This window comes from Pempheris klunzingeri, chromosome 11 (genome assembly GCF_042242105.1).
Source record: "Pempheris klunzingeri isolate RE-2024b chromosome 11, fPemKlu1.hap1, whole genome shotgun sequence".
In the NCBI taxonomy this organism is placed as follows: Eukaryota; Metazoa; Chordata; class Actinopteri; order Acropomatiformes; family Pempheridae; genus Pempheris; species Pempheris klunzingeri.
Window position 1 is genome coordinate 25995206 of NC_092022.1, and position 12368 is coordinate 26007573.

Below are 12368 nucleotides of genomic sequence, written 5' to 3' on the forward strand. Positions count from 1 at the left end.
GGGAACGACAGCAGTAAACCATTTTGGTTTAGAAATGAATATTCCCAATATTGCAGCTGATGAAATGACCACAAATCTATTGAACACTATGAATATTCACGGGTAATGTAGCCAATATGTGGGGGGAGACAGATAATGACGAACGCCCATCAGTCCAGACAGATGTGGTCCGAAGGCTTATCTCAACAGTCCCAAGAATAAAAAATGAAAACTGCGTCACTCAGAGCAGGAAGGTCAGTTTGGGAGAGTCAGCGACGATGGTGCTTTCAGGTGACGTGCTCAGAATGAGTATCTGCAGTACCAAAATGTTGTCTGTACATTCTGACGTGTAACTGTTGAATTCCTTTGGACAGAGGCCCACACTCAATAACAGAGTCAACGTTCCAGACTGAAAAGGCAGAGACGTAGCATCATAACACAACAAAAGTAGCGTGAACTCTTACTTGTTGCGCTACACATCATTCTGCTGCGAGCTAATCTCGGTAAAAAACTATGGAGCTACAAAGTACATGTGCTTCTTCTGACAAAAATAAAACTCTACACAGACATTTTCTCTGCAGTTAGATGGACAGTCATCTGTCTCTTCTCTGAGGTAGTAAATAAGTAGAAATATTAAAGGCAAGTACAGAGAACAATGACCGACCCTGGAATACACTACTAGGACTTGTGTGTACCTGGTCCTTCAAAGCTGAAGTTAATTTTGACCTTATTCCCATCTTCAACAGTGGTAAAACTGCCTAACTGTTACAGGTTAAAACTATTTCTAATGATTTTTGCAGAAAGATATATGCAAGGTAGAGGTAGAAAGTTTGAATTATAAGTCAATGTCTGCCACTAGATAAAGAGTTTAGATTCATAAAATCTACCTTTATAGTTTCATTCTAATGGCACAAGTAAGAGCCAAAATAACTAGAAGCAAATAAAAGCACAAATAAAAACAGAAACCCACAGTTCTGCATGTTTGAGGTACAGATCAAATTATTCCTTATCTAGAATGTCGTAAGTGCTTAAACCCATTCAAGAGATTAGACACTCTTAGAGAGGCACAACAGTAGCATTTTAAGACATTGGTGCAACACTTGGAGGCTGGTTACAATGCCAGTGAGAAGTCCTTCAACTTAAGAGTTCATGGAATTAAGGCAGAAGAGAGAGCATCATCTGACGCTCTCTGAACATCTTCGTTCCAATATCACATCACTTGTAACATCCAACCTGAGGGCTCCTCCGTCTCCACTACACCTGACCAATTTTACGAGTAGAGCGTCCGTTATCAGAAGGCTGCTGCTGAGGATCCACTATTCTTGTCATGTTGCCGTGTGTGACCGTCAAAGGAACCTTGAATCTAAACAGACAACGGCTCCTAAACTAATTCCCTTCTCTGGCTTTCCTGAGCCTCTGCAGCACAGAGGAGGCCGTGGTGAGTGGGTGGAGTCGCTATTTAGTCCTAATTTCATCCGAAATTCTGAGATCCAAATGCCACAGCCTTGAAGGAATGGGTGTCAATATCAACCGTTACATAGTAAAAAGGTAGGCAATGCATACAAGTGCTCTGGGAGGCCATCAGAGAATTTATCCTGCGTTCTATTCGGGAATAAAAATGGGAAATTCACAACAAACAGGTGACAGTTAGTTAAAACTGCTCAGATCCAGTGGTCCAGTTTGACAAGAACAAAACAGGTAGCACTGTGACACCTCCTTTTGTCTGAATTAGTGCTGTTCCAGGTGCCCCAGGTCACAGCTGGTAGCCAGGGCTGCCACCGTCCACTATGGAAAACTGAACGACCTCTGCTTCACACATAAATATTAGATGGATCAACACGCCGCAATGACTGACTGATAACATTTTATATTAGCATTACGTAACTGAATTAAAAATTAGTAGTCAAACAAATATAGGCTGATCCCAAATATACACTGGGGGCCAAAACGGTGGCAGCCAACTAAGCGTAATGTGCATTTTAATGTTTGAGCAAATATTTGAGGAAATACGGTACATTTTCTGTTCCCCATTGGCTGAAAATGGTTTGCGGAGAGCTTTCCATCTGCTCTGCACGCCCAAGGAACTATGAGTTCGACAAATTATTTTCTGAGACGGGGAAACATCTCACTCAGCTGCACATGCCACAGCCGCATTTCTAATTTGACATATCAGTCTAGCCCTGATCCAGGACTGCCACCTACAACGAAGGTCAAACTGAAATGTGATTCAATGTTATATACCCATAACTAATTTAGGAACATCCGAGCGTGATCGCCATCAGGGCTGGTTTCTATAATACCAAGGGAAGGAATGTGCGGACGGGCAGCAACCCCGAGATCAGTGACCTGGTCAGCACAGAGTCAGCTTTACACTTCAGAGTTCTCCATTTGACCTTTTAGCACAGCGGATTCAAGAGATTTGAGGGTAAAACAACAAACAGCTGCTGCACTGCTCTCCGAGACCCTGTTCAGACAGAAAGGTGCAAGACACGCTTGGGATGCTGGGAGGATCACAGGAGGAGGGGGGAATATATCAGCAGGATTCTCAGACTGGTTCACCCTTTGCTTGCAGTGTCTCAAAAACTGAACTCAGTGAACACATGTACACTGGAGTGTATGCAATTCCAGAGCATTTGTTCTTAGCAACACTTCTTTGTCTGAACGGAACCTTTTTGTGTCAAATGTTCTGATCCACAACTTCTTAACAGAAGTTTGTTGGGTTTCTTTTTTTTACAGTTCAAACCAGACAGCAGTGGAGCAGCAGTTATTTTCAACATGAAAACCTAAGTGCTTCTGAAACAAAAAAAGGGACAACCGTAGCATCTGAGCTTGTGTCAGCATGTCTTAGTTCACTGCATCTAAAAAAAGTCTCAGGGCTTCCGTGTGTCATTTTAGCTATTATATTTTTCCAATATTGAAAATCTGAATTTCAGATTCTGATATTCTTTAAATACTTTAGCATTTCAGTCCCAGCAACAGCAAGACATTTTTAATAACTGGTTAACTCAGTTAAGTAATAATAGATTACATGAATGGGGATCAAAGGCCCGAGTCTGACTTCCATAGTGAAGACTTACATTTACACCACTTGGTGATAAACTTTGATTATTTCATATTTGACTGGTGTAATGCTGGATGGGAAGCTCTTTACTGCATATTTTAATGAGTTAACCACCAAAGTTATCCAGACATTGTTGATGAGTTTGCATTTTCAGCCTGTACTCACTAACTGTAAGGCTGTTTATGCTCCAATATTTTTGAAACAAGAAAAGTGTCAAGCTAGCTTCAGTAAGGAAGGGGGCATGATACATAACGGGATAAAACATTACCTAGCATTGTAGCATTTTTCTATGATCACCAAAAACTGGATGACTCTCCGCAATGTGCAGCACCTGTGACTGAGGGTTAAGTGCATCCACTGTTGGTAACAGGTCTGACCACAGGAAGTACTACTCCATTTTGGTTGTAGTGAAACCATCTACATTTCCTCAAAGGTTCAAGCTTCCTTTTTAAATAATGAGGTAATACTGATGAGGTGATTTGTTGTGTTCAACAAAAAAAAAACAAGATTAGCATCATTAGCACTGACAGGCTAAAATCACACATTTGTTTTACAATAAACGATGCCATTCTTCTGTTTTACCCTTATTGTGAAGAATCCATGAGTTTGTAGGGAGATAACTGCTTACTGCTGAAAGGCCTGGTAGTAGTGAGGTAGAGAGCTGGAAGTGTTCATAGCAGGACTGCTGTATGCCTGAGGTAGCTGGCTGTGGTTGTGGGCTCCGGGGCCCTGGGGTACATGAGCCTGGGGAGGCTGAAAGAAGGTAAAAGGGCCTGGAGCCTGGGAGGACAGCCCAGTAGAGGAGGATGGAGAGGAAGTGGTGGAGGTGGCAGGTGGATAGCTCATCACTAACCCTCCCATCCCCATGTGAGGGCTGTAGGGCGGCAGGCTGAAAGGCAGAAAGCCCAGCAGAGGCCCCAGGTCCATGTTAGTGGTGCAGGACAGCTCGGTGGAGGAGACAGCTGGGCTCCTAGACAGCAGGTGGGGGTCACCACCAGCACCTACCCCTTCACCCAGCACCTCCCTCTGAGGGGAGGCAGAAGTAGAGGTAGAGGAGTTGGCCACACTCAGATGAGGTGGGGGGGCACTCTGCAGGTCCAGCAGGAAACTGTCCACGTCGGCGCGAGGATATGAGGTAGATCCATGCTGGTACCTGGCCATGTTGCTGTACGGCTGCTGCTGTGGAGTTGCCGGGGGCTGCATGTGATGATGGTGGGGGTGTGAAGATTGGGGGGGCATGTGGCGACCCACACCCATGCTTGAGGGCAAGGAGCCCTGCATTAGGCCGTGATGGTGGCCCATCCCTGGGACAGGATTGGCCATGGGGTAGGAGTTGTACATGTCCCTGGAGTAAGTCTCCATGGTCTCCTTGGAGAGGGAGCTCAAATCAGAGGTCACAGGGCTAGGCTCCTCCTTCACTGAGCACTGGGGGGCAGGGGTCGGTGTAGCCACAGGAGTGCTGGGCGTGCAGGGTGGCATCAACCCCGACTCCTGGGCATGGCTCTTCTTCAAGTGGCGGGTCAGGTGGTCTCTGCGGCCAAAGCGTTGCGCACAACGCGGGCAAAGGAAGTCACGGCGCCCAGTGTGCACCACAGCATGACGCCGTACATCCTTACGAGTATAAAAACGGCGGTCGCATCTCTCACACGAGTACTTCCTCTCTCTCACTGGCACAGTGGCGTTAGCGTTTCCCTCTGATGGTGGAGGCCTGTCTATATGGCTCCCCAGGTGCTCCAGCAGGGAAGGCGCCCCTTCTGGGCAGGGCAGGACTGCTGTGGCGCTGTGGGCTGCTACCAGGTGGCGTCTATAACCCAGCTGGGTGTTATACTGTTTCCCACACTCCTGGCAGTGGAAGAGCTGCCTGCTGGCTGGGAGGCTCTCCTGCAGCTGGCTCTTCAGATGGTCCTGCTGGTGGAACATGGTCTAACAGAAGGAACAGTATTGGCTCTGCTGCTGCACAGGGACTCTGGCCAAGAGCCTGAGCACACACAGACAAGACTCATGAGGATTCTCCAGAGAGCTGACCATCAGCCTACGGACCTCTGGTTGTATTGTTGACTTAGAGTGCTAGAATTAATGCTAAGTGCTGTTTGTTGACTGTTTGATGGTCTCTTGCAGCAATGACTAGTGGTTTGTCCTGCCTTACTGAGGCAAGCCTGTGTCCAGCACTTGGTCTCTGTGACAGCAGCTGCCATAGCAACCCCAAAAGGGCTGCGGTGATGAGGAGCTTTGGAAGCTCTGACTGGGTCTGTGTGTTTCCTGAGAAGAGCTCTTGTGTTGGCCTGCAGTCTATTTTAGTATTCAGCAGCCCTGAACGCCACAGTCACAGCAGCTGAATCACAGAGGCAGCTCAACATCTTTACAGACCTGCAAAACAGGGAAAAGGTGTCAATTTGTGCAAATGATACCCGTTTGTCTTAAAAACGCTGACTGAGCTGACTGTATGCAGCAACAACTACATAGGAGCAAAAACACACAAGTCAACATACAAGTCATACATTTTAGTCAACAAGGCGTGTAGAATGGGCAATAAATATTTGTTTTGCTTCTTTTAAATAATTAAAACCTCTCATGACCAATTTTTTTTTTCTTTATATCACTACATCATCTATACCTCCTTTGGGTTCTGGTGTTATCAGTCTTATCGTCGTCTTATGTAATCTCCCAACTTGCCACGAGTTGGAACGAGTTACAGACATCAAACTTTGCCCAACTTAACTGAAACGGAAATATGACTTTGACTGGTGATGGTAGCACTGTGATCAACTACCACAAAACAAACTTTGAAAGGCCAACCCACCCACAGTTCGATTAACTCGAAATATGAGACACAAAAAAATATTGTTTGTTTGTTGCACTGTTTAGGAGCTGCCATTTTTTCAGGAATCTTGTGGAAATCTGGTGGAATGGGAATCAATTCTACTATTCACCACATGACTAGTACAGGACAGGAAAAATGTGACAGGAATCACAGTAATAGGTCGGTTTTATATATAAATATGCACGTCTTTAAATGCTGTTTACATTACATACAGCGATGGCCCACTACTCTAAACTTCATGAAATGTCATTAAGTTGCAGTTACATGACTGTCAATGGTCCTTCACTTTAAGGATGAGATACTGGACCAATGAAAGAACAATCAATCACTCACGCAGTCATGACAAACCACTAACGTTTATTTTCAGAGAACATGCCGAGGTGAGAATGTGATCGTGTTGTCCGAGCACAAGAAAAAAGGTTGATTTGACTAGTTAACTTTAAGTTAGATTGATTTTATGGATTAAGTCAGTGTTTCCCAAACCTGTTCCCAGAGGCCCACTGCTCTTTAGGCCTTAGATGTTTCCCTGCTCCAACACACCTGATCCAAATGATGGACTCACCCAGGAGAGGCCTGATAATGACCCACTCATTTAGATCAGGTGTGTTGGAGCAGGGAAACATCTAAGACCTAAAGAGCAGTGGGCCTCTGGGAACAGGTTTGGGACACTCTGGTTTTAAGAAACATTTGCATTGTATTGATGTTCATGGACAACTATTTTTTTTTTTTTTTTTATTATTATTTTTCTTCCTGTTAAAGGGGAGTTCTTCCTCCACTGTTTCCTAATATAATATCTGATGCTGCTCATGTGGAGATTCTTGAATCCTTAATGTTGAATTCCTGAATCTTTGGTCTCTCTCTAATTAAAGAGTTTGGTCTAGACCTGCTCTTTATGGAAAGAGTCTCGAAATAACGCTGTTATGAATCGGCGTGATATAAATAAAGATTGATTGATTGATTGATTGTGAACTCAGTGAATCATAATGCCAGTAAGGTACTGTAGGTGTAGTGTCATTTTATTTCATATATTAAATTAGGGCTACCTATTCACACGACTCCGATGCCTGGCAACATGCACAGTCTCCTGCACTCCTTCTATATGAACTGTCCCTGTTTAACTTGCCCAATTTTCCCTATCAACAGATGATGATCTGTCCCTTCAGCTCCAGGTGTGTGATTTTTGTTTTACCGCCTGCTCTGTGGTGTACATTACTCTGGACTGAAGCCACAACAACAAGGTATCAGGCTGCAGCAATCAAAAGATCTCTCTCACCAGTGGCTGACTGTTTGAGATGATGGAGTCAAAGAGTAAAGCTGAGATTCTGAGCTGAGATGAGGGACTCATTTGTCACAATAACGGCACATTACAGTGACGACGACTAGCAGCTTTTATCGCACGCGCTGCAAACGAGAGCCGTTCATCACAATTACACAGTTCTCTTCTGGCGGAGCTACTGATAAATGTTGTGGAGGAGCAGCAGCTAACTGACAAAGAAGTAGTGCTGGTGATGGACAGCACATCTAACATGGAGCACGAGTGGGAAAATTCGCTCATACAAAATGCTTTGCTCATATGTTGAATCAGCAGGCGCTTAAACTGCACACGTTCTGCACACAATCCCCGAGATAAACACTTTTCTGCCACAGCATTACTGACGCTGACCACCTCCAGCAAGTAAAACAGAAACTTCTTGGCCTGTCAAGTCAGAAACTGAGAAATAATGTTGTGTGTGGCGTGTGGTGGATAGGTTTTTGCTCTCCTGAGGTGGTGGTGAGTCCCACTGCACTCTCAGTGAAACAGCTGTGTCAAATACAAGAGATGCTGTGAAGACGTTAAAGATGTCTGAGGAGAGCAATCCAACTACTCCAGAACATGACACACACACACACACCACTGGACACTCACCAATAATCCAAGAGATCAAGTATGCCATCAAAGCAGGTTTCCTTCAGAGCTACAGCACTGAGACATGAGGAAAACATCCTTCACACAACCTCTGCCCCGATCCCTGTTTTAAACGGCCTGCCGCTCCTCACAGAGAAGAGACTGGAGGTCTTGAGCAGAGGGACTATAGAGGCTGGAGACAATTTCACCATATTTCATGTAAGCACATCCCTGCTTCTCACTGAGGACCATTTGAACCGGAGGTGTGTCCATGAGGTCACATTTCATCTCATTGAGGCCGGTGAGGTCAATGCAAAATGAAGCACCCTCAAACGAGAACATGTGGATCACCTTGGAGAACGTGTAGATCCACAAATCCTGAATGGTTATACTTTATAATTGGTTATAGACCTATACTATTTATCTGGGTTTTAAGTTAATTTAATGTTAGGACATTTAAGTCAACATTTTGATATGTTCTTTTAGGATTAAAATAAAAACACTCTGTTACTGTTCAGTACTGGTGTCTGTTGTGTTCACAGTAATATTTGTGATGTTTGCTATATTCAGGAAGTGCCCTGTCTCACAACTGCAATGCCAAAACCTTATTTTAGAGATTAAAGCACACTTGTAATGCGGTGCAGAAGGATTCTGGTTTTCTTTTTATCTTTTTATATTACAGACAGTTGTAGTCTTGCTTTTGAAAGCACTTTCTAAATATAAAAGGAAGTTCAGATGTATCTTCTTGTATTAACTGATGAAAACATACTAATATTGCAGTAATATTGAAAACTGAGGATGCAATACATTAAGATGCACCAAGAATCTCTTGCATTTTGAAATGTTGATGGGCGAATAGCATTATTAGCTCCATTTAAAGTGTTCTGAAAGTGTGCGCTGACGCCAGCCTTGGTGCCCTTTAATAAAAATGTTAATGAATTAGACGCCTTGTGAATTATGGCAATATACATACAGATTTGGGATTATTGAGCACATTCATCAAATTAAGATAGAAAATGATACTACCAGATTCAACAAACCATTTTAAGTCACTTTTTCCAACTCTCCCAACATTCCTGTGCTGCATGCCATCATTTTCACGTTGAAAAGGAACTTTAGCTCATTAAATATTAAAGCGTGACAACAAATTGGTTCAACAGGTGGAAATGTTGGGAACTATTTTCAGCAGAAGGTTAATCCACATTCGGTGCTCTGGTGAGTATATGAGTATATTACAGTGTGTGTGTGTGTTCATGGTAATGAAGGAGTATGTCAGCCAGTGTGTGTTTTTAATAATTTTGGACAAGAATGGAGCTCTGATATCAGGATGTAATATACACACACACACACACTAGCCCCTTTTCCACTGCAGGAACTTTTCTCATTTACTCAGGATTTTGAAAAACATCGGTGCGTTTCCACCGAAATTACCCGGGAAAAAAACGTTCCTTCAACCCCAGACTAGTAGGGGGGTAGAGCTTTTCAGATTCCCCAGAATTGTTGAGGGGCGGGACTGTGTGTTGAAGAACGCTGATTGGTTCCAGTGTGACTCCAAGCTTGTTTATTTGATTTCTACTAGTGTAACTTCGTTTGTGTTTTGATCATTTGGAAAATGGAGCAAAAGAAGAGAAGCTACGAGAAGCGGACGGACGACGAGATCCAGGCTCTTTTGCAGAGGAAGAAATTCAGCGGGACGACCGATTTTAAGAAGCTGAAGGACCACAACAGTCCGACCGCCGTACTAACAAGTGGTATGACCAGCTCGACGCCATACTGGGCCACAGACCGGCATATTCTGGCACTCCCCCATCAACATCAGCCTGATTTGAATAAATGTTTTAACCCTTGTATGGTGTTCGGGTTTGTGGACCCGATTTCATCCGTCTTCATGTTCTTTATCAAAAGAAAAAATATACGATTCATCATTTTTTCAAACTCAGACTCATTGGCCTTGGCTATTGATGAGTCTGAGTTTGAAAAAATGATGAATCGTATATTTTTTTTTGATAAAGAACATGAAAACAGGTCCCACAGACCCAAACACCATACAAGGGTTCAACTTTGAGGTGCGGTGGAAACACAAACTGCACCAGGAAGTCTTTTACCCAGGTAAATAAATTCCTGGTAATAAAATGTTGGTGGAAAAAGGGGGCCAATGCTTCTTGGATTTGTTGGTTTGGCTCTGCGTATGGACTGTGTTGACGAGAAAAATATAGAACCACGTTTTCTGTGAAAGAATTTCATTTTTTTTTTTTTAAATCCCCAAAAACCATTTGGTGTCCTTGAGAAATGACACTGATTTAACAGACAAAATCCAATCTAAGCTCATAATACAGTGTGCTGCCTGTTTTTAACCACTCAGAAGTGTGCAGGAAGTATTTAAAAGTACCAGGAACAGGACCAGTGTCTGCACCAACCAAACTGGTGTGAACACAGTTTGTGTTTAGGAGACTTTAGCTTTACGTTCAATTAAATACCACCACTTCCACATTTAGCACCAGTGGAGCAGAGGAGGGCTTCAGAAAAAAGGGCCAAAGGATCACTGAGGATCAGGAGGAGGTGACGGACATGGTAGTGCCATCTTGTGGGTCCTCAACATGGAGCTGCCGTGAGGCTTTAATCCCCCCACACTTTTTCTGCTTCCAGACTTTTTCGCTGCGTTAGGCGAACTGCGAACAAAAATTCTTGCTCTTGTTGTTGCTGGAACCAAATAAAATGTGTAAAAAAAACCTTCCAGTGGAGCCGAGTGAGGCTTGGCTGAAGTGCCAAAACGTGAAGCGGTCGTTAGAGACCGGTGGGACGGGGTCAGTCCAGACCGGGGCTACATTTGGAAGCTAGCCCGGCTGCCTTTACAAAATTCGGCAGCGGAGTTCGGATTAGATTCGGTGCTCGGGTTGTTGCTTGTGTGCTACACCGCTTTTTTTTACGCCGAATTGAGCCACCGAGTCGTCTCAGTGTGGCGGTAGTTGCAGTTGGGAGGGTTAGCCGAGCCAGCGTGCTTGTTAAAAAACAAAAGATGAGCGCTTCACTAAGTTGTATCGGAGTTTGTCTTGCGGGAGCTAACTCCTCTGGGTGCTACTGAACAGGCTGGAAACTTCGCCTCGGGTCGGCGGACACGCTCACAACGCTACTCACCGACTGCGCCTCGGTCCGGCTGCCCGTCCGGCCTCCATGCCGTCGGTGCGTCGACATTTTGGGAGCAAGTTTTTAAAGATGTTTGTCAGAGTCCGGGCCTGGACCGCTGGGCGCCGCGCTGGAAGCCATGCATTCTGGGAGAGTGACGTCACGGCGAGGGCTCTCAGAGGAACTCCGGCAGGAACCAGATCAGCCGCGGGGCCGCACGAGACCGGTGGGCCCCTTCTGCATCCGCGAGACTGGAGGGGCAGAGAAACATCAGGAGCACACCTGTAGATGATACCACCATCACCTGAGTCTACATGTTATATAGCATTATTATTATTAGTAGTAGTAGTGGTATTATTTGTATTATTATTATTATTATTATCATTATTATTACTTTTGTGTTTGAAGTTTATTCTTATTCTTTTGGGGCTGTGTGTAACAAAAAGCCATTTCCCCCTGGGGATTATTAAAGTAATTCTGATTCTGATTCTGATCACCACCACATCCCACACCCAGCCTCACTCACACCCATTTTCTCAAGTTCTATATTTGCACTAATACCACCCACCCCCCCTTTGAATGTGAATATTTGCAGCCAATTGTTATCTACTTTTAGTTATTTATTTCTTCTTTGTTCAAGATTGTTATAATTCTTCCTGATTGTTATTATTATTTTGTTATTGATATATATTCATTTATCATATATATGTATGTATGTGTATATGTATATACATACATACATACATACATACATACATACATACATACATACATACATACATACATACATATATATATATATATATATATATATATGTACACACACACACACACATCTATATTTTAATCTTTGGACTTGTCCAGGCATACCAACGCAATTTCGTTGTGTGCTGTTAACAGTTGTACAATGACAATAAAACCTCTTATGTCTTATGTCTTATGATACTCTGTGGGGGGGTTAAGCATATCCGGGATAAAACCGTGTGGTTAAAGAGCCGTCTGTGAAAAGTGTAGAAGTTTTCCGATACAACGTGTTGGGAAGATTGGGACTGGGCATTGATTAAGATAAGATAAGATAAGATCAACTTTATTGATCCCGAAGGAAATTTCTTTTGCCAGAGTACAAAAGGAATATAAAAGGTGAATACAAAATACAAAGTGTAAAGTACAATATAATACAAAGTGTGATTTGTCATCTGTTTTTTTTTACTGTGTAAAAGCTCATTTTAGGAAAGAAGCTAAATCTAAATGTTAAAATAGATACGGTAGCATTAAAAAGTTTGGACACACCTCATTAAATGTTTTTTCATTATTTTCTATATTATACATTAATATTGAGGACATCAAACCTTTGAAGGAGCACCATTTATCCCCCAAACCTTAAGGATGAACAGTATAGACAATGCAATGATGTATTCTTCAAAGTATCCACCTTTTGCTCTGATGACAGCTCTGCACACACTTGGTATTCTCTCACTGAGCTTCATGAGGTCGTCACC

General features: G+C 43.4%; 1 protein-coding gene across 1 annotated transcript; it reads right to left on the minus strand.

Moving 5' to 3' along the window:
- Positions 1-3643: 3643 nt before the first annotated feature.
- LOC139210248 (zinc finger protein PLAGL2-like) lies at positions 3644-10962 on the minus strand. Its single transcript, XM_070840259.1, has 2 exons — positions 10882-10962; positions 3644-5407 (listed from the first exon to the last, which is right to left on the minus strand). The coding sequence occupies exon 2, from the start codon at positions 4958-4960 to the stop codon at positions 3665-3667; it is 1296 nt and encodes a 431-aa protein (XP_070696360.1). The 5' UTR covers positions 4961-5407; positions 10882-10962; the 3' UTR covers positions 3644-3664.
- Between the last annotated feature and the right edge of the window lie 1406 nt (positions 10963-12368).